This window comes from Mirounga angustirostris, unplaced genomic scaffold (assembly GCF_029215605.1).
Source record: "Mirounga angustirostris isolate CCGP_5_RB_7025 unplaced genomic scaffold, mMirAng1.0.hap1 SCAF_10, whole genome shotgun sequence".
In the NCBI taxonomy this organism is placed as follows: domain Eukaryota; kingdom Metazoa; phylum Chordata; class Mammalia; order Carnivora; family Phocidae; genus Mirounga; species Mirounga angustirostris.
The window spans coordinates 108,408,820-108,428,389 of NW_026991718.1; the positions used below are offsets into that span (position 1 = coordinate 108,408,820).

General features: G+C 46.4%; 1 protein-coding gene across 6 annotated transcripts in view; it reads right to left on the reverse strand.

Moving 5' to 3' along the window:
* Positions 1-4,991: 4,991 nt before the first annotated feature.
* SMOX (spermine oxidase) overlaps positions 4,992-19,570 on the reverse strand; it is a 50,001-nt gene continuing 35,422 nt past the window's right edge. For 3 of the 6 annotated variants that reach the window (XM_045885439.3, XM_064572857.1, XM_064572861.1), the window contains 2 exons: positions 18,159-18,248; positions 17,265-17,718 (listed from right to left, as the gene is read on the reverse strand). In XM_045885439.3, the coding sequence (XP_045741395.1) occupies positions 17,581-17,718; positions 18,159-18,248 (228 nt within the window). In that variant the 3' untranslated portion in view covers positions 17,265-17,580. Of the gene's footprint in view, positions 6,298-17,264; positions 17,719-18,158; positions 18,249-19,570 lie in introns of those variants that run through there. The other 3 variants (XM_045885440.3, XM_064572859.1, XM_064572860.1) reach the window with 2 other exon arrangements.

Consider the following 19,570-nt stretch of genomic DNA (forward strand, 5'->3'; position numbering starts at 1 on the left):
ACTGACCCTTCCCTGGGACACTGCCCCACTGCCCACCTAATGCTCAACATCACTGTCTTTGCAAGACCCGCACCCCCACTGGTTCCACCAGCCCTCACAAGGCTGGAGCCTGGTCCTCCCCCAGCCAGAGAGCAAGCTGTGCCTGAGAATTCTACAGAACACCTGCTCTATGGGTCTTGCAGCCCACCCAACCCTCCACCTGGAGCCCCACCCCAAGCCCTTAATCCCTCCTGCTCCAGGCGCTGACAGGTCCTGGCAAAAGGTTTGGGACCTCAGTCGCCCTCCTTTCAGTGACCTGTCAGAGCCCCGACTCCTCAGTGCCCTCCTGACCCTGTTTCTATTTCCATCCTGTTGCACCCCCGGGGAGTTACATGTTCACCGGCCACTTGGAAAGAATTTCCTTTTTTTTTTTTTCCTTCTACTTCTTGTGGCTCCAGCGAAGCACAAAACCAGATGCTTGTCAGGGCTAAACAGGTCCACAGGCTCTGCTCAGAACAGATCTCTGGGGAGCCCTGCAGACCCAGGTGGTGCTGGAGGTGGGGCCTTCGGGCAGGGGGGCTGCCCCGGACTCTCCCACCATTCGGAGCTGGGTTTCTTCCTTTCCCCAGCCACACCCTGGCAGGAGCAAGGAAACAAAAGGCATGCTGAACAGGACCCCAGCCTACATTCTCAAACTGCTCTGGTCTGGGGAAGAACTAAGCAGGAATGGCAGGATGCATTTAGAATCAAGAAGAAATCCAGGAGCTGGGGCCTCGACAGCCTGAGCTCCCGAGCGGAAGGGAGGGATGCATCGGAGGCAGTTAGTTGCAGGGCCCTCCCCTGTGAGGTCTGTGGACCGGCCCTCCAGGGCCTCACCATTCACTCAACTCCACCATACCGTGTGTGTCTACCTCTTTCCATCCTGCCAAATCCGAAGAAGGGGTCCCCATTCCCACTCCTATGAGTGACCCAGATTGGTCCCACTGATCTCTTGAGCCAAGCCACATGGCAGATGGAGGTGGGTCAGATCACGTGGTACAAAACACAGCTGTCCGGGGACCAATGTCCACGGTTGGAGTGATGCTCCCAGATCAGGCAGAGGCAGACAGCCATGGGCATCTCCAGCATGCTGGAAAGGTTAAGAATGCAACTGCAAGTAATAAGGACGCTGATTGACAGCTGCTTAAACGTGGGGCAGTATTTTTCTCACTTGACAAGTTACAAGGTGGGAGGCTGCTAGCATTGTCCTTTGCAGGTCTTTGCATTCTAATCTCTGGTGTGTTGACTTGTATCCTGTTTGTTGCCTAATCATGATCAATGTTTCCATAATCCATTCTTATTCAAAACAGAGGGGGGTGGTGAAGGAGAAAGGTCTGCTTTTATCCCGTGACCTGCAAGGGAGACTGCTAACCTCAAAGGTTGGGTGCTTGGGGGCCGAGGTCTGCGGTCAGCCCACCACCTGATTTTGTGCAACCCACAAACTAAGAATGAGTTTTACATTTTTAAATGGTTGGGGCAGGATGGGGGGGGAGGAAGTCAAAAGATTGTGTCACAGTGGGAGAATTATACGGAGGTTTCCTCTTGGCTCACAAAGCCTAAATTTTACTATCTTGCCCTTTACAGGAAAAGTTTGTCAACCCTTGCTTTAGGGCAACGAGGATCACTGCCTCTCATTGGGCACACTGCTATCCTGAACACAATCGGGATGTGGCAGTAGGAAGAAGGAAGGAATGGCTACGGAGCAGGCAGTTCTCAGAAACAGAGTCCCCCCTCTAACTAGGAACCTGATGCAAAGGGCTTTTTCTGGAAGCCCTCAGCCCTGAGGACATCTTCCCAGACTGACCAGATGTATAGGATTTTGAAAGAGAATCCAGGAAATATTGGCACTGGCTATGTCTCAAAAGGCTCAAGGAGGTATTATTTGCTCCATGAACTCGCCCCCAGCCAAGGTGCGGTCCTTGATATTACAAGTCTAGAAAATGGGTCTGGTCAGGATTCCACAGTTACCAGTCTCATATAAGCTGACACAGACAGCCTAACTCACTAGGATGTGAAGTGCACAAGCCCAAGACCAATGTACTAATTTTTAATGGGAAGTGGAGCCTAACTATATACACAAGCCAATATCTTCATGATGACAAACGAACTTGATGGGAAGCCAAACCGTCTGAAAGTCCCTTAGTGAGTTCAGAGGCTGAGCAGAGACATTAATAGGAAGAGTTGTTGATTGAGTGCACCAGGCATAGGGCTCCATCCCTAGTCCGCATCTTCCCCTCTTTGCGCATCCTGCCTCTGTTCCCATGATACGCCCACCCATCCAAATGACTCAGGCTTCAGTCCCAGCCTTCTGTCCCTCTCTGTGCCTTTAAGTTCACTTTGCCTGTCTCCGGTTTCATCCATCATGGACCCATTTCAGACTGGAACCCTCAGAAACCAGTCTTGACAGCTTTTATGTCTCAGCTCTCGGGGAACAGCTAGGGCAAGCCAACAAGCGTCAAATGCCTGGTCCTCTTGCAGATTTGGCAGCTGGTGTTCCTCCAACCCCAGATGTGAACTGCACAGGTGGGGGCCCAGGTGCCCTCTGATGCCTTTCAACCAGCTAGTCCCCACTAGCCAATAACAAATGGCCACATGATGGTCGTTGAACAGTGCATGCATTTGATAATATTTACTGAGCATCTACTTACGTGCCCAGGAGATGGGGAGGCATCAGTGGACAAAAGAAAAAAATCTCTGCCTCCACAGAGTCCTCATTTCAGAAGAGACAGGAGTGATGGGTACTAAACGACATAAACAAAATGTACAGTAGATGGTGACAAGCAAAAGAAATATAACAGGGAAAGGCAATAGAAGTGTTGGGGAGGGGGGAGATTGCACTTTGAGATTAAGTACCCAGAGAGGTCCTCAGAGAGAAGGTGATGTAGGAGAAAGGCCTGAAGAGGGTAAAGGAGTGAGCCGTGCTGATCTCTGGGAAAGAGCATTCCAGGCAGAGGGAGGAGCAGGTGCAAAAGTCCCAACTTAGGAGGAGGCCTGGTGTGTTTGAAGATTAGCGAGGAGGACCGAGTAGGCAGAGCCTATCAGGCAAAAGAGGGGAGCAGGCGCTGAAGGGGCCAGCTGCAGGAGGTGATGAGGGCCGAAGTACACAGGGTTGTGTAAATCACAGCAGGACCCTGGCTTTCCAGGTGGGGCAAGGTGAGTCAGATGGGGCCTTCGGCAGGCTTGAACAAAGAAGAGACAGGAACGGACTTGGGGGGAACAGATCACTCCGGCTGTTGTGTTGGGCTAATAAAGAGAAAGAGGGACCAGAGCAGAAGCAGGAGGCCAGTTAGAGAGAGAGATGACTGCAATGGTCCAGGCAAGAGATGGTGGTGTTTGGGCCACTGGCCACAGGGATGGAAATGAATGATGAAAAGAGGTAGAGTCTAGAAGATTTTGCAGATGGCATTTCCACATGCCAATCCCCACACTCAGCATTCTCAAGCTACCATCTAGACCTGCCTGCCTTGTTAGGAGCCCCTAACAACTCAGGAATGTTTTTCTTTTTCCTGTGCCTCTTTTGTCTCCCCCTACATACAGGTATGTCCTAAAGATCTATTCTCGGGTTTCCTTTCTTTCCATGTCGCCATCCATAGGAATGCCCATGTCCCAAATCCGCATTTCCAACCCCAGCACTATCTCCATACTACAAATTCTGTGGTTGTCCACATACAAATTTTCTCCTGACTTTACTACTGAAATTCATACACACGGTTGGTGTAGGAAAGCCTTTTTTAAATCAAGGACAGAGACTTCCGACTTAAGATGCCATCCTGTCAAGCCCTTTATAAGACCCCTTCCCCTTAAAACATCAACAAAGACCTAAAAAGAGGATAGAAATTCAAAACAGGTCTGAAAAGTAAGGGTATCAGCCAACCATTTGGAAACAGTGGGGACTCCAGAGCTGAGGAAGTTCAGCTGAGGAAAAGAGACTCAGGGGCCCTTGCCCGAGCTTTGCCCTCCACAACAAAGGCACCACCGGCTGGGAGTTGGTAAGGAAAAGCTCTACCCTCTTCACTGCATATCTCCCCACTCCCCAGCCATAACCCCAAGAAGAGCCCACCCAACTATCTAACTTCCAGTCCCTGCTCCACTGCCCAAGGACTGCTTTCTGAGTAGCTGAGGACACAGTAATGATGCCCCCATCCTCCTGATTCCCTGCAGGAACTTTCTAACTTCAGCAAAGACTTCATGCCCACTGGACTGTCCAGGCTTATGGGTCTGGGCTCAGAAGGGACCTGAGAGCAGAATAGGACGGTAGAGGTTCTCAGATGTTCCGTTTGATAGAAGAGTAGCCAGCAGCTCTGAATTTTTAGAACGAAGTTCTTCCTCATGAGCTGAGAACTGGGTAGTTGGGGGGTAGAAGACCTTTCCTCAGACTGATAAAACAGAACTAAAAGAATGCCCAGTGGCTTCTGTCTCCAGCTCTCTGAGCCAGAGTCAAGCCATGGAATGCATCCTCCAGGGAACTGAATCCCTTAGCCCATTCCTGCCAGGCCCATTGGCAGGATTGAGCCACCCTTATACCCTGGGTGGCTTCCTCATCTATGGGCCCATTGCTCATCCTGTCACCAGTGCCTAGAAATAACCCTCTTGGACTGAGCAACTCCCCAAAGAGAGGCGGATCAGTCAGCTATTGCCACGATAATATTGCAAAAAAGCCACCCCTAAATGCACAGGTTACAAGAGCAAGCGTTTTGTTTTTCTTGCTTATGTGTCTGTCTGCAGGTCCTAAGTTTGTTCCAGGCTTCCATGGGTTCGGATCTGTTCCCCTTTCCTCCAGAGCCTCCTGGAAACATCAGCTATCGGGGGCGCGTTCTTCTCATGACAAATGGCAAGTACATGAGAAGCAAAGCCCAGCTGTACAAGCATATTTAAAACTTCTGCTCATATCACATCATGTTTGTTCACATTCCATTGGGTGAAACAAGCCAGAGGGCCAAGCCTAACGTGACTGGGGCAGGAAACTAAACTGCTCCCAGAGGGAAAGGAGAGTGATTGGATATTTGCTGATTAATCTTCCAATCCATCACAAGTAGCTGGGTTAGGACATGAACATATGAATTTGTGGGGGACCCAATTCAGCCCATAGTAACCTCTTCTGGGGCAGGAGGGCAAGGTCACATGGCAAAGCCTGGGGTCATGGGGAGAAGGGAAGAACCCAAGGTCACTGTCATCATCTACCACAAGTAGCAACACCAATCTAGTTCTTGCCCTGAGCTAGAACAAACACTGGTCCAGACTGGAACACCCACTCCTCTGGCCTAGAACAAGGACCCCACCATCCCTAGCACTAGGTTTCCTGGTCTGTCACTGGGGCCCAGCTCACATTTTTTGTGAGAAGCAAATGATGCCCTGTTGTACATGTGCTTTGAAGAACAGAAAGAGTGATAAAGAGAGACTGTGGTTTTTGAAGCTAAACAGGGTATCATTCAGGCATAAAGGCAAGAGGCAGATATTTCCAAGCATGAATGAATGTTTCTCTTAAAACAGTACCTTTTTAAAAAGCCCAGTCAACGTAAACACAATGAAAAAGAACAAATCTGAAGCAAAAGGGGCGTACGACTAAAGTCACAGAGAACACTGTGAACAATTTTTAAGCAGTAAATGTTTAAACCATCACGAAAAGGCCAATTTTCTAAGAAAATATAAATCGCCAATATTGCATCAACCCCCAAAAAGTAGAAAACGTTCACAGAAAGTTAACCATAAAAGAAATTAACCATAAAAGAAAGTTAACCATAAAAGAAATTAAAACTTTGACTGCAAAGTTCTACTTCCAAAAAACCAAGTCCAACCAGTTTTGCAAGTAAGTTCTTTAAAACTCCAGAAAACAGATAATTAACATTCTATTCATACTTTTCCAATGTATATAGTAAAAAGATGCAAAGCTACCCAAATTATTTTAAAAGCCCAAGAGGGGAAGAAAAAAAGCCCTGGAAAGCCCAAGACAAAAAAAATCTTAGGTCACTTGTGAACATAGATACAAAAGCCTAAACAAATATTTGTGCATGAAATCCAGCAACATATTAAAGCAATACTATGTCATGACCAGTGTGATAGATTGTATTATAATTATGACAACATCTGCTGCCCAACTTGCTGGGCACTTTTCTGCAGGAGGATTCTATGCCTATTCACCGACATCAAACTTAGCCACTGATTGGCTTTGGCCAATGAAATGTGAATCGAAGTAACATATGCCACTCCTGAGTAGAAATGTTAAGATGTTCCAGTATCTCTCTTTTCCATCTACCATGAGATGCTCCATCAACGTGGGTCCTAGAATTAAGAAGACATGAAATCAATCCTTAGTGCTCACATGACATGAGCAATAAATAAACTTCTGTTGTAATTCACTAAGATTTGGGGATTGTTTGATACCAGAGCAGAATTTAGCTTAAGCTGACTAATACAACAAGGTAAAGACTGTCCCCAAGAGGGGCGCCTGGGTGGCTCAGTCGTTAAGCATCTGCCTTCGGCTCAGGTCATGATCCCAGGGTCCTGGGATCGAGTCCCACATTGGGCTCCCTGCTTGGCGGGAAGCCTGCTTCTCCCTCTTCCAGTTCCCCTGCTTGTGTTCCTTCTCTTGCTGTGTCTCTCTCTGTCAAATAAATTAATAAAATCTTTTAAAAAAAGACTGTCCCCAAGATACAAGGAAAATATTAGAAATATTAATGTAATTAATATATTAACAGATAAAAGGAGAAAAACCCTATGATAATCTCCAATAGATCCAGAAAAAGCATTTGATAAAATTCAATATTCATTCATAATAAAACAGTTATGAACTAGATATAGAAGGGAATTTCTTTAACCTGATCAAAGGTATCCACCAGAAACCAAAAACAAATAGCGTACTTATTAGAAACTTCAGAAGCATTCCCATTAAAGTCAGAAACAAGGCTATGATCCTCCCGTCACTGCTTTACTCAACACTGTGCCAGTAGCTATACTAATACAATAAGAAAAGAGAAAAAGAAACAACAGGTACATTGACGGTAAAGAAACAAGGCTATCTAACTTTGCAAGTAATATGATCTTCTACCCGGAAAACCCAAGAAAAATAACTGACAAATAATTGAAATGAATAAAAGAGTTTGCAATGTAGCCAAGTATAAACCAATATTCAAAAACAAATAGCCCTCTTATTCCCCGGCAATAATCATTTGATGACATTTCAAATCAGTGGGGAAAGGGTGGGTCATGCAGCAAGTAATATTGGGATGACCAGCCGACAATGAGAAATAAGTGTAAACCCACATCCCTGCCTCATACGACAAGTCCACTGAAGATCTAAAGATATAAAAAAGAAGTTTAAGAATTATTTAAAAAACATAGAATACTAGCTTTATGACTTGGGATAGAAATGCATATTCTTAAATAGGTTATAAAAAGCACAAAACTGATGGGATGCCTGGGTGGCTCAGTCGGTTATGTGTCCGACTCTTGGTTTCAGCTCAGGTCATGATCTCGTGGTCATGGGATCAAGCCCCGAGTTGGGCTCTGTGCTGAGCATGGAGCCTGTTTTAGATTCTGTCTCTCTTCTCCCCCTGCCCTTCCCCTTCCTACTTGCACTCTCTCTCTCTAAAAACAAAACAAAACAAAACAAAAAAAGAAAACGTTGATAAGTTTGTTCATTTCTGAGTGTAAAGCTTTTATATGTGAAAAGACTCCATAAACAATGCAGCTGACTGGAAGAAAATATTTGTAATTCTTATCACGGACAAAAAGACTATTATCCTTAATATATTGTTTTAAGCTCCTACAAATCACTAAGAAAAAGACAATACCAGAAATGTGGGCTAAGGGATAGGACAGACAACCCACAGGGGGGAAAAAAAAAACCCAAATGTCTAATGATCATAAGAAAAAATATCACTAGTTGGGAAATGCAATTAAAACAAAAATAAGACACCTGGTTTTACCTACCTGATGACAAAAAAAAAAAAAAAAACACGAATTTTTCATTACACTGAGTGATGGCAAAATGGCATAAATACAAGTGTTCTCATACCCCATATGTGGGAGTATAAATTTGGTGAACCTCTTTTCAGGATAATTTGGCAGTGTCTTCCAAAACTGAAAATACTATGCCCCATGATCCAGAGACCTTTACACATGTGCATACAGGGGCATTCCCTATGGTTATTGCAGCATTGTTTATAATAACGAATAACTAGAAACAACAAAATGTCCATCCTTGGTAAAGTGGATACTTAAATGAAGTATGGTCATACAATGAAATGCTATCTATCAGCTAAAAGGAATACATGAGATACATAATTTAAAAAGAGCGTTCTCCTTTTGTTGTGTGAACAAAAAGCAAATTGAAAGAGAATATGTACAGGGCAATTCCATCTATCTAAAAATACACAAACATACAAAACACAATATAATTTACATTCACACTATTATGGATGTAGAAATAGATTTTTATATTTTGGTAGGACAAACACCAAATCCTTAAGGGGGGGGATCAGAATTAAGGAAATGATCACAGGAAACTCTAGCTTTGTCTGTAAAGTTCCTTTATTTTTAGGAGAATATTTTCACGTCTAGTTATGTCATTAAAAATTACTTTTTAAAAACCTGAGAATTTTACACCAGTTCTATTATTACCTTCATCCACATAACAAACTTTTTTTGCACCCTTATTAAATACTTGGGTGCTATGGGGATACAAAGGTGCAATCTCTGTGAACCACCTAAGACACATGGTCACATTATTAGCAAACAAGACAAGTACAGTGAAGAAGTACAGTAAAGAAGAAAACTGCAGTGCTTTGGGAATTCGGAAGACAGAAATTGACCAGATGGGGTAGGGAGTTATAGATAAGACAGTAACATCACCAGAAAACTTCATTAAAGGGGATTACCTGGATGCTGAGTCTGAAAGCTTTGGCAGCTTGAGAGAAACTCTTGAGAGAACCAAGAGAGAAATGACACCTTCTTCTAGGGAAACACAATTCTAAAAACAGCAGATTACTCATCAGAATCATGGAAGCCAGAAGAAAAGCACAGCATTTAAGTGCTGAAAGAAAAGAGCTGCCCATCAGAATCTTACATCCAGTGAAAATACCCTTCAGGAATGAAGGGGATGGGAGGCAGCTAGAATGAACCATGTGGTGAGGAAGACATCCCTAAGAATTCTCACTTAATATAGATACAGATAGTTACATATTAAAATATCCATAGATATGTATATAGACATGGTTAGTATACACATAGCTCTGTCAGCTGAGAGAGCCTAGAAGCAGCGTCACCCCCATAGCAACAAGCACACCTAATACCCAAACCTTGGTTTCTAACACCATCCCCTATCACAAGGAGCTAGGGTTGCATCAAGCAATGGCTGCTTCTCAATGTCCACAATAGTCAAACTGTGGAAAGAGCCCAGACGTCCATCAACAGATGAATGGATAAAGAAGATGTGGTGTATATATATACAATGGAATATTATGCAGCCATCAAAAAAAAAATCTTGCCATTTGCAATGACGTGGATGGAACTAGAGGGTATTATGCTGGACAAAATAAGTCAATCAGAGAAAGACAAGTATCATATGATCTCACTGATATGAGGAATTCTTAATCTCAGGAAACAAACTGAGCGTTGCTGGAGTGGAGGAGGGGAGTGGGAGGGATGGGGTGGCTGGGTGATGGACATTGGGGAGGGTATGTGCTATGGTGAGTGCTGTGAATTGTGTAAGACTGATGAATCACAGACCTGTACCCCTGAAACAAATAATACATTATATGTTAAAAAAGAAGAAGAAGAAGATAGTAGGAAGGGAAAAAATGAAGGGGAGGAAATCGGAGGGGGAGACGAACCATGAGAGACGATGGACTCTGAGAAACAAACTGAGGGGTTTAGAGGGGAGTGGAGTGGGGGATGGGTTAGCCTGGTGGTGGGTATTAAAGAGGGCACGTACTGCATGGAGCACTGGGTGTTATACGCAAACAATGAATCATGGAACACTACATCAAAAACTAATGATGTAATGTATGGTGACTAACATAACATAATAAAATAAAATTTAAATAAATAAATTAAATAAATAAATAAATAAAAGTAAAAAAAAAAAAAGAAATGGCTGCTTCTATGACTGGGGCAGGACATAGACAAGCTGAGCCTGGAACATCTTGTAGTGCCAAAAAGTAAAGAACTGTTGGGGCGCCTGGGTGGCTCAGTTGGTTAAGCGACTGCCTTCGGCTCAGGTCATGATCCTGGAGTCCCGGGATCAAGTCCCGCATCGGGCTCCCTGCTCGGCGGGGAGTCTGCTTCTCCCTCTGACCCTCCTCCCTGTGATGCTGTCTCTCATTCTCTCTCTCTCAAATAAATGAATAAAATCTTTTAAAAAAAAAGTAAAGAACTGTTCAAAAAAAGAAACACACACACAAACACACACAAATGTCAAAGGGACATAGGAGCCAACTGAAAGAGTTCCCAATGGTCAAAGCTGGAAAAATTTAATAACAAAACTAAGTAGTATTGGATAATCCAAAGTGTAAAGTAAATATCCATGAGTCCATTCTGATACATAGAAATGACTGAATAAATTAATAAAGGGCTGGGGGAGAGGGGAAAGAATTCTCCTATGCAGAAGAATTCTAACAGATTAAGGTAGGTACTCTAAAGGAGGGGAGCATAAATAACTCTTATCTGTGGCTGCCCATAGTGACTTCCTTCCAAAGACTGGGACATGGAAAGGGGGAAAGAATAACTTTACAGTGCAGAAGCCCGACCAACACCACCTCTGTCAAGTGAGCAAGGTCCATATCAACAGTCATAAATCCTGTTGGTGGTGTGTGCCCTTGATATGATGAGATGGAATGGCACTTGACTTCTGTGGTTTTCCTCCCCCAAATCTATAACCCCAGTCTAGTCATGAGAAAAACATCAGACAAATTCCAGTAGAGGGGCATCCTACAATATACCTGACTGCACTCAAGACTGATAACATTGTCAAAAACAAGAAGAGTCAGAGAAAATGTCGCAACCAAGAGGAACCTAAGGAAACATGACAACTAAATGTAACGTAGTATCCTGGGTGGCGTTCTGGAACAGAAAAAGGACATTAGGTAAAAACTAAAGAAATCTGAGTCAACTATAGACTTTTTTGAACGATAACCCACCATCACTGGTTCATCAGTTGTAACAAACATATGGTATTAATGTAAGATGTTAATAATAGGGAAAATGGCTGGAGGCAGGGGACTCTATATATTTACATTTTCTTAAGTCTAAAACTGTTCTAAAACAATCTACTGACACCACGAAAAAAACTGATAGAACCGAAAGGATAAATACATAATCATAGTTAGATACTTCAACACTATTCTCTCAACAATTGCTGGAAATAGACAGAAAATCTGCAAGGATATAGAAGAAACCAATAATACCATCCACCAACAGGATCAAATCAACATCTATAGAACATTCCACCCAATAGCATATAGCAGAATACACATCTTTCGCAAGCCCCATAGACAGACCATATCCTGGACCATTAAACAAACTCAACAAATTTAAAAGGATTTAAATCATACAGTCCGGGCGCCTGGGTGGCTCAGATGGTTGAGCGTCTGCCTTCGGCTCAGGTCATGATCCCAGGGTCCTGGGATCGAGTCCCGCATCGGGCTCTCTGCTCCTTGGGAGCCTGCTTCTCCCTCTGCCTCTCTCTCTCTCTGTCTCTCATGAATAAATAAATAAAAATCTTTAAATAAAAAAAAATAATAAAATAAATAAATCATACAGTCCAACTTTTGCTTGTTTGGGAAACAAATAAGTTCAATTTTTAATCTATTTATTTAGTGAATGTATTTATTAAAGAATAATTAAATCTTTTTTAAGGCTGGCATACAAAAAAGAAAGCACTAGGGGCACCTGGGTGGCTCAGTCCTTAAGCGTCTGCCTTCGGCTCAGGTCATGATCTTAGGGTCCTGGGATCGAGCCCCGCATCAGGCTCCCTGCTCAGCAGGGACCCTGCTTCTCCCTCTCCCACTTCCCCTGCTTGTGCTCTCTCTCTCTCTCTCTCTCTCTCTGTCAAATAAATAAATAATAATTTAAAAAATAACAAAAGGAAAGCACTAAAAGTCTGATAGAGAAAGGGAAAGAGTGGGGAGAGGGAGAGAGGGGGGAAAGAATGAAATGTGGAGGGAGGGAGGGGGGAGGAAAGAAAGAAAATTTTATCTTGGGGCCAACAAGGTCTCTTTTTACTGTTAAGAATGAAAAATAAGTGATACTATAGAAGAAGTTACAATCTTATTTTATTCACTTATTCAATGTAAATTAAAGATACCTGTGATTTGTTGGATGTTCTTGTTGAATTCAGAAAAGCCCACAGAGAATCCAGCACACACGTTCTCCCTGCAGCAAGGAGGCTGTAGTCCCATATGGCCAGCAGATGGCGCCAGAGGACTGCTTCAGACCATGAGTTTGCCCCTGCTTCCAGACACCCTGGAGTCAGCCCCGGATCCTCCCCACCTCTCCTAGCTTTGGTGAGAAGGGGAGCGAGCCTAGCCCTTCCTGTGTCTCTCTCTCTGCAACTTAAGGATCCCCCCCCCCCCCCCCGCCAAACAACCGCTAGGGTAAGGACAGTGAGAATGCAGAGAGAGCAAGTGTAGAAAATGCTAGCGTGAAACTTGGCTGAAAGGAAGGCAAGGGAAAGTGGTAGAAAGAGGACGGGGCAATGGGAAAGACAAGGGCATCTTGAAATGTGGATGGGAAGGATGGAGTAGAGAGAAGGGGGAGAGGAAAGGATGAGGGAAGGTCCCTGAGTATGGGGCATGAGATGCACAAGTGGAGAGTCACATACTTCCTTTGGGGGAGGGACGGGGGCAGTCCCAATCAGGATGGGTGTGAAGACTAGCTATTTGTAGATTTGGCAAGGAAGTTGCCTCCAGTGGCTTCTACAGAAACTGTGAAACAGGAGACATTGTTGTCTGTTGACAGTGAGGAGACAGGGGCTTCAGAGGATGAAGGGGGAGAGCTGACAGGGGAAACCCGGGCGGGGGGGGGGTCTCAAAATTGCTCAACTATTCACTGTAGTTGAGCTCACTGTAATAAAATATGCTGGCATTTTGCATCCTCTAACAGAGAGCCAGGTTTTGAAAAATCAGTGCCTGCAAAATCAGTATTCAACAGCCACTTCCAGATTCATGAGAGGCGAGACCAGCTCTTGTATCCACATCTCCTGTTAAACAGTATAAAGCAGGGCTTGTGACCAGCCCCTTCCCTTCTTCTATTACATGCCTACCATGTGCTTAGATGTCCTGGATGCCACCTTAGTAGGGCCACAATTCCTCCCATCTGTTGAGATTTGATTACCCTACACCAATCAGGAGTAGCCTCAACATTATGAGAAAGCATGTAACTCTACCATTATGTTTGGCAGACCATTCATTAAATAGGCGGTTTTCTAGAACTGAGCCAGCAGCCCACCTCGCTCTGCACCTTGGGGTTACCCTTGTGCTCATCTCAACAGGCCCAAGTAAATGCAGGGTGGCTCAAACCAGAAATGCTTCTCTCCTACATTGGTTTGTGGGCGGTGCAGACATTCCACAAGGCTCCCATGAAGTAGGAGCTAACTGCTAACCTGTCCCATACCGGCAAAGGTGGGAAGACACAGTACTTGCCAAGTACCCTGGGAAGGAACATTTCTGAGGCTTCCACCAGACCACAACTGAATACCTTGCTCATGGATCCACCGATGCCCACAGCACAAGACACCAATACAACCATCCTCCTAGAATCCCGTGCCAGAGGAGAAATTTCCTCTCAAGTGACTTTCTATGGGGGATAGGAACTGTTTAGCAGGCGTTGACGTGGGTGGTGGCCTGTGCATGCCACGTTTGGCACCCCTGGTAGAGTCCTCTGAGTGTCCCTCAATGCCAAGGCTGCCTCAGAGCCCTAGTCACAACAAGGAACTCATCCTCTGTTCCTGGCACATCTAGTCTGTCTTGCTTCTGAATGGCCCTTGTTTCTATCTGCTTCACATCTGTTTGTGGACCTGCAAACCATAAATGCTCCCCACGTTATGTGATTGTTTGATGTGGAGGTGGCACCCTGGAAGGCTGTGGCCAGCTCTCCAGGGCCACCCCTCCCGCACCTGTCCCCACCTTCCTCCCAGGGCTGCTCTCTCCCTTTCAGATGGCATGGTCTCCAAGCTGCGTGGCCCTGAACAGTCCCACACTGTTCTGGGACCCTCGATCTCCTCTGCTGTGAAACAGTCCCCGCCTCCCTCACATGGCTGCTGATGCCCAGATGGGGGGACATAGGCGAGGGGTCCAGTAAAGGTGACATACTAGTTAACGCAGGCCAGAGCTTATCATCAGGCAGCCAGGGGGACATAAGTAGGTCCTTCCTCCCTTTATCTGCTCTCAAGATGCTTCATCTCTGCTGCAAGGAGGAAATTCACTGGGTCAACACAACCGTATATTTTGGGATGGGTGTCCTCAGACTGTTTTTTCAACTTCTTAAATTGAGTTATATCATATACACAGAAAAGTGCATAAATCTTCAGTGTATAACCCAATGCATTTTTACGAATGTCTATACCCATTCAACCACCGTGCAGGTCAAGATACAGAACATTTCTGTAACCCAGAAAGCACCCCCATACTTCTTCCCAAGCACTACCCCTCCCCTCATATCTAACACTATAGTTTTGTAGGTTCTTGAACCTCATATTAAAAAAAAATCATACAGGGGCACCTGGGTGGCTCAGTCGTTAAGCACCTGCCTTTGGCTCAGGTCATGATCCCAGGGTCCTGGGATCGAGCCCCGCATCGGGCTCCCTGCTCCGCGGGAAGCCTGCTTCTCCCTCTCCCACTCCCCCTGCTTGTGTTCCTGCTCTCGCTGCATCTCTCTCTCTGTCAAATAAATAAATAAAATCTTTTTTTAAAAAATCATACAGTATATAGCCTTGTGTCTGGCTTCTTTCACTCAACCCAATATTTTTGAGATGAACTGATGTTGCAAATATCAGCTTGTTTTTTTCTATTGGTGCACAGTATTCCATTGTATGGATGTACCACAGTTGGTTCTACTGCTGATGGACACCTGAGCTGTCTCTAGTTTTTAGCCATCGCGAACTATGTTGCCATGAACGTTCTGGTACATATGTTTGGTGGGCTTATGCATTCATTTCCCTTGGGTGTATAGCCAGGAGTGGAAATGAAATGCTGGGGGGCCCATGCTAGCTTTAGTAGAATCTGCCACACAGTTTCCCAGGGTGGTGCAGCCATTTCCACTTTCTCCAGCAATGGCCTCAGATTTCTTTTTCCCCCCCAGCACCAGCCTCTTCTTTTCAGTGCAATAAATAGAAAGAGCCTGCAATGTGCAGTCAGACCTCAGTGACCTTGGGGGCCATTACATAACTCTTACAGGATTTGTCTCCCCATGGGGATAAATCGCCCCCCCCAGCCTGAGTTGGCATCCATATCAAATTAAGAGACCCGAGCGCCCAGCCTTCACAACTGACGCTGTGCCTGGCAGGTGGCTGGCTCTAAGTGAATATTCCCTCCCTCCCCCTTGCCCACACCTGAAGCTGCCCAACATGCAATCACAGAATAAACATTTATGGCCCTTTCACCCTCACAGAGCCCTTTAAAATTCCTCTGCCAGTGATCCTGAGCATCTGCTTATTACTTTCTTCCCCCATACTTATGTTTCAGGCCACTTCTATCCACCCCACCTTAGTCAGTGGGGAAAATCTAGGACACGGGGAGGGTTCAGCGCACTGGGTCAGTGCCTCCCAAGGTGAAGTCAACAGACGGTGCTTCCTGCAAAGTAACTGTGGGCCAGGAAGGAGACACCCCCAACCCCCCCGGCCACAGTAAAGTCCAAATTTACATTGTCTGCATAAGCGCCATTATGAAAGATCTCCAAGATACGTTACGTTAACTAAAACAAGCGAAATGCGGGATGGGATGAATACTTTGTCACTTTTGTGTAAAAAGGAGCAAGAAGGGCCCATATTTATATTGACATAGTGGAAATGGATGCCCAAGGCACTAAGAACATGGGCTGGGGGGAGCAGCCATGCTACTGGGGACAGGTGTGGGAGGAGATGGCCCCATGCGCCCTTTCATGACCTTTGAGCTTGCACCACATCAATAGAACCTCTTCTCAAAAAATGTTTATATACTCACAATTTTTTAAGTTATGTGTCAGGTGATGTGAGTCCCTGACCAAGCACCAGGCGGCCCCACCTTGGCAGAGCAAGGATGCCCGTGCGCAGCGTGCACGTGGTGGGTGGGTGTGCAGGGGCGTGTGTGTAAGTGGATGCAGGCAGGCCCGCGGAGGACAGCTCCATCATAACCACAGGCAACAGGGGAGAGCACGTAGGCATAGCAGGAGCCGGGCCCTGCGCTTCTGAGAAGGGGGCCCAGCCTGAGTTCACACAGTCCGACCGGGGGGCCCACCAGGATGTTCACAACTTCCTCCACCTCCCAAATCCCTTAATTCTAGGCAGTTCGAACTCTATCATTACCAATCTGGAGTAAGAACATGACTGAATGTTCTTTAAGGTTCTATGTGTGTGTGTGTCCATATGGTTATATGTTGGTGTAAGGGTGCGGGGTGGTGTATCGTGTGGGAGTGAGTGTATGTGGGTGCGTGTGTGCAAGTGGGGGAGGGGAGTGCTTTCACTCAGCAAAAAAAAGCAGAAAAGACTAACGCCCCCAACAAGTGATAGGCCCTTGGAATACAGCAGGTGGGCAACACTTAAGAACATCCCCCCAGAATGGCCAGACTGTCCGCCTGCCCAGAAGTCAACAGCAGCCACCACCCCAAAGGCCAGACCTAGGGCCCCATGGCCAGGTGACACTCACTAATAATTAGTACATCTGAGCTTGACATGAAGCCACAACAGATGTCCCCTCCCGTGGAACTCACCTTCACTCCATGTGGCCATGCCACCCCGTAGGGCTCTGAGAGGTCCAGCAAAGGGCCAGTGGGCAGCCACAGGCCCATCCCGGAGGAGCTGAGCTGAGTAGTGAGGAGCCCTGATCCCTGAGGGGTCTCGCCGGCAGGAAGGCAAACAACCACAAACAGACTGAGGTGAGGGGTTACTCCTTCCGGTAAGGGCAGATACCTTACCTCTGGGGACACAGCCAGGTCACAGCCCTCCCACCATCCCCTCACTCAAAAAATGAGCTAAAAAAAAAAAAAAAAAAAAACTAGAGACACACATACACATAAAGAGGCTGAGGTAAACGGAAGAATAGAGAGAAGCTGAGGAGCATGGGAAGGGCAAGCCTCTTTTATTATCCCAAAATGCAAAGTATTGAAGGCACTTACAATAACAAGGCAGGAGGGGAGGGGGGGTCAGAGCACAGAGGTAAATCAACGGGCCCCACCCTGGTCACCACCCGGCATGGAGAAAAGGAAAAGCTACAGGACCAGATCTGAAGCCAGGCCGGGTGGCTACCTCTACCAAAGATACAAATCCAGTCTACAGAGGATTAGAAAATGAGGAGCACACAGCAGCGAGGGGCAGGGCTGGTAGTCACAAGTTAGTGGCTCTGTAAGGAACACGCTCGGCAGTGAAGAGGGCCCTCAGGTCCCCTGCTGGAAGAGGTCCCGGTACATCTCGATGAGACGGGCAGCCTCGCGCTGGCCAGAGAGCAGAGCACCATGGGTGGTGGAGTAGTACTTGCGGTGAGTGGCCTCACCCGAGAACAGCACCTGCATGGGCTGGGCCAGGGGACGGGGAAGTGAGGGTGGAGGAGCGAGAAAGACTGGGAGGCTACCTGTCTGCCCCCAGAAACCCCCCCCCATCCACACTACAAGTCAGACAGCAGGTACTGCTGCTTCCGCGGGATGAGGAGTTGCCCGTCCCTCCTGGCCACCTTCCCCTGCTTCTTCCCCAGACATCCAGGCCTCAGTTCTTTCTGCTCAGATGCTGTTAGGAGTCCTGGTTGGTTCTGCAGTCTCAGAGGCTCATTGTATCTCTTACAGTGAACTCAGGGCTAGTGGTTTAACCTCCTAAGCCTTGATTTTGTCACCTGCCAAATGGGTTTGTACCACCTGCTTCTGAGGGTGGCTGTAAGGATTAATTGAAATAATGTATCTAAAGCACTTAGAACCTGGAAGAACATAAGCACTCAATAAAGTTAGGCGGTAATTTAACAAACCTTTATGGAGCCCCTATTAGGGTCCAGGGACTGTTCTGAGCACTTGGAAGATAAAAGGTGACCGGGCCGCTGCTTTGAGGAGTTTCCTTGCTGGTGGGGAAGCCAGACACGAAACCCAGTTACTAAACGGCGTCACTTGTGACATGATGGGTGTTTGGGCAAGGTGCCGAGAGCCCAGAAAAGAGGCCCACTGTAAGGGGGATCACACAAAGCTTCCCAGAGGACAGGATCTTTGGGCTCCTTCTCAGAAGGTGCGAGGTAAACAAACAGGCAAAGGACGTTTCAGGAAGAAGGAAAAAATGGGGGCAAAAATGCATCAGAGCAAGGGACAGTGAAATATTTTGGTACAGCCAGGGCTCACCCTCAAGAAAGCAAGCTGTCTACGTGGGGTCCAGGCAAAGAACAAATGCTTGCATCCCAAGCTTGAGTTAGGACTTAATCCCACTGTATCTCAACCTGAACGTACAAAGGCACCAACTGGGGACCCTGTAGTATGTTGTTTCTCATTCAGCAGGTCTAGGGGGTGCTGAGAGCCTGCATTTCTAAGGCGCTCCCCCACGATGCTGACGCTGCTGGTCCACAGACCACGCACTTGGCATAGGGAAGCTTTAACCCACCAACAAGGGAGCAGCCTGAAGAGGTAGTTGGGCTGGAGGAGGGCGGGGGGAGGCATATTGTGGCAGAAGGCAAGCTGCCTCCTCCCACATCCATGCTCCTGTTTCTCCTCCGTCACAGAGCCCTGATTTTTAACCGGGTTCATGGCCATCCAGAATGAAAAAAAAAAAAAAACGATGCCTCCCAACCTTTTCTGCAGCTGCTATAGGCATGTGACTTAGTTCTGGCCAATCAGCTCCAAGGGCACTGTTGCTTAGAGGCAAGTCTTGGGGCGGGGGGTGTTCCCCTCTTTTGCCTCCTCTGCCTGTCACAGCCTCGCGGCCCTCTAGAACCACAAAGTGGCCTGGAAGATGGAGCCAGGTGCCAGTGACGTTGGGTCCTGATACCTACCTCTGGATTTCCCCTTGTCTGATAGAAGGAAACTCTGTGTGGTTTTTAAGCCCCAGTTATTTTCATGTTGTTTCGCTTTGTGCTGTAGGCACTAGTCCTAACTGATGCCGGTGACAAGAGAAGGTTTGGTTTTTAGGAGGGCGACTGTGGCAGCAGCGAGGGCCTCTTCCTCTCTCCCGCTGAGCACAGCCAGGCCACGCACAACACACGCTGGAAATCTTCACCACTTATACCAAAGAATTGTTCTAAATATCATTCTGTTCGGGTTTGAACATTTATTGTATGTGTGCGCTTGCTGGGGGGAACTCGAAATCCACTTTGTAAGACCAGAAATATATACAATTATTTCTCTCAGATTTATTCTTTTTCTCTATGATTTATTATAGAGTTGATATAATTTGGGGGAG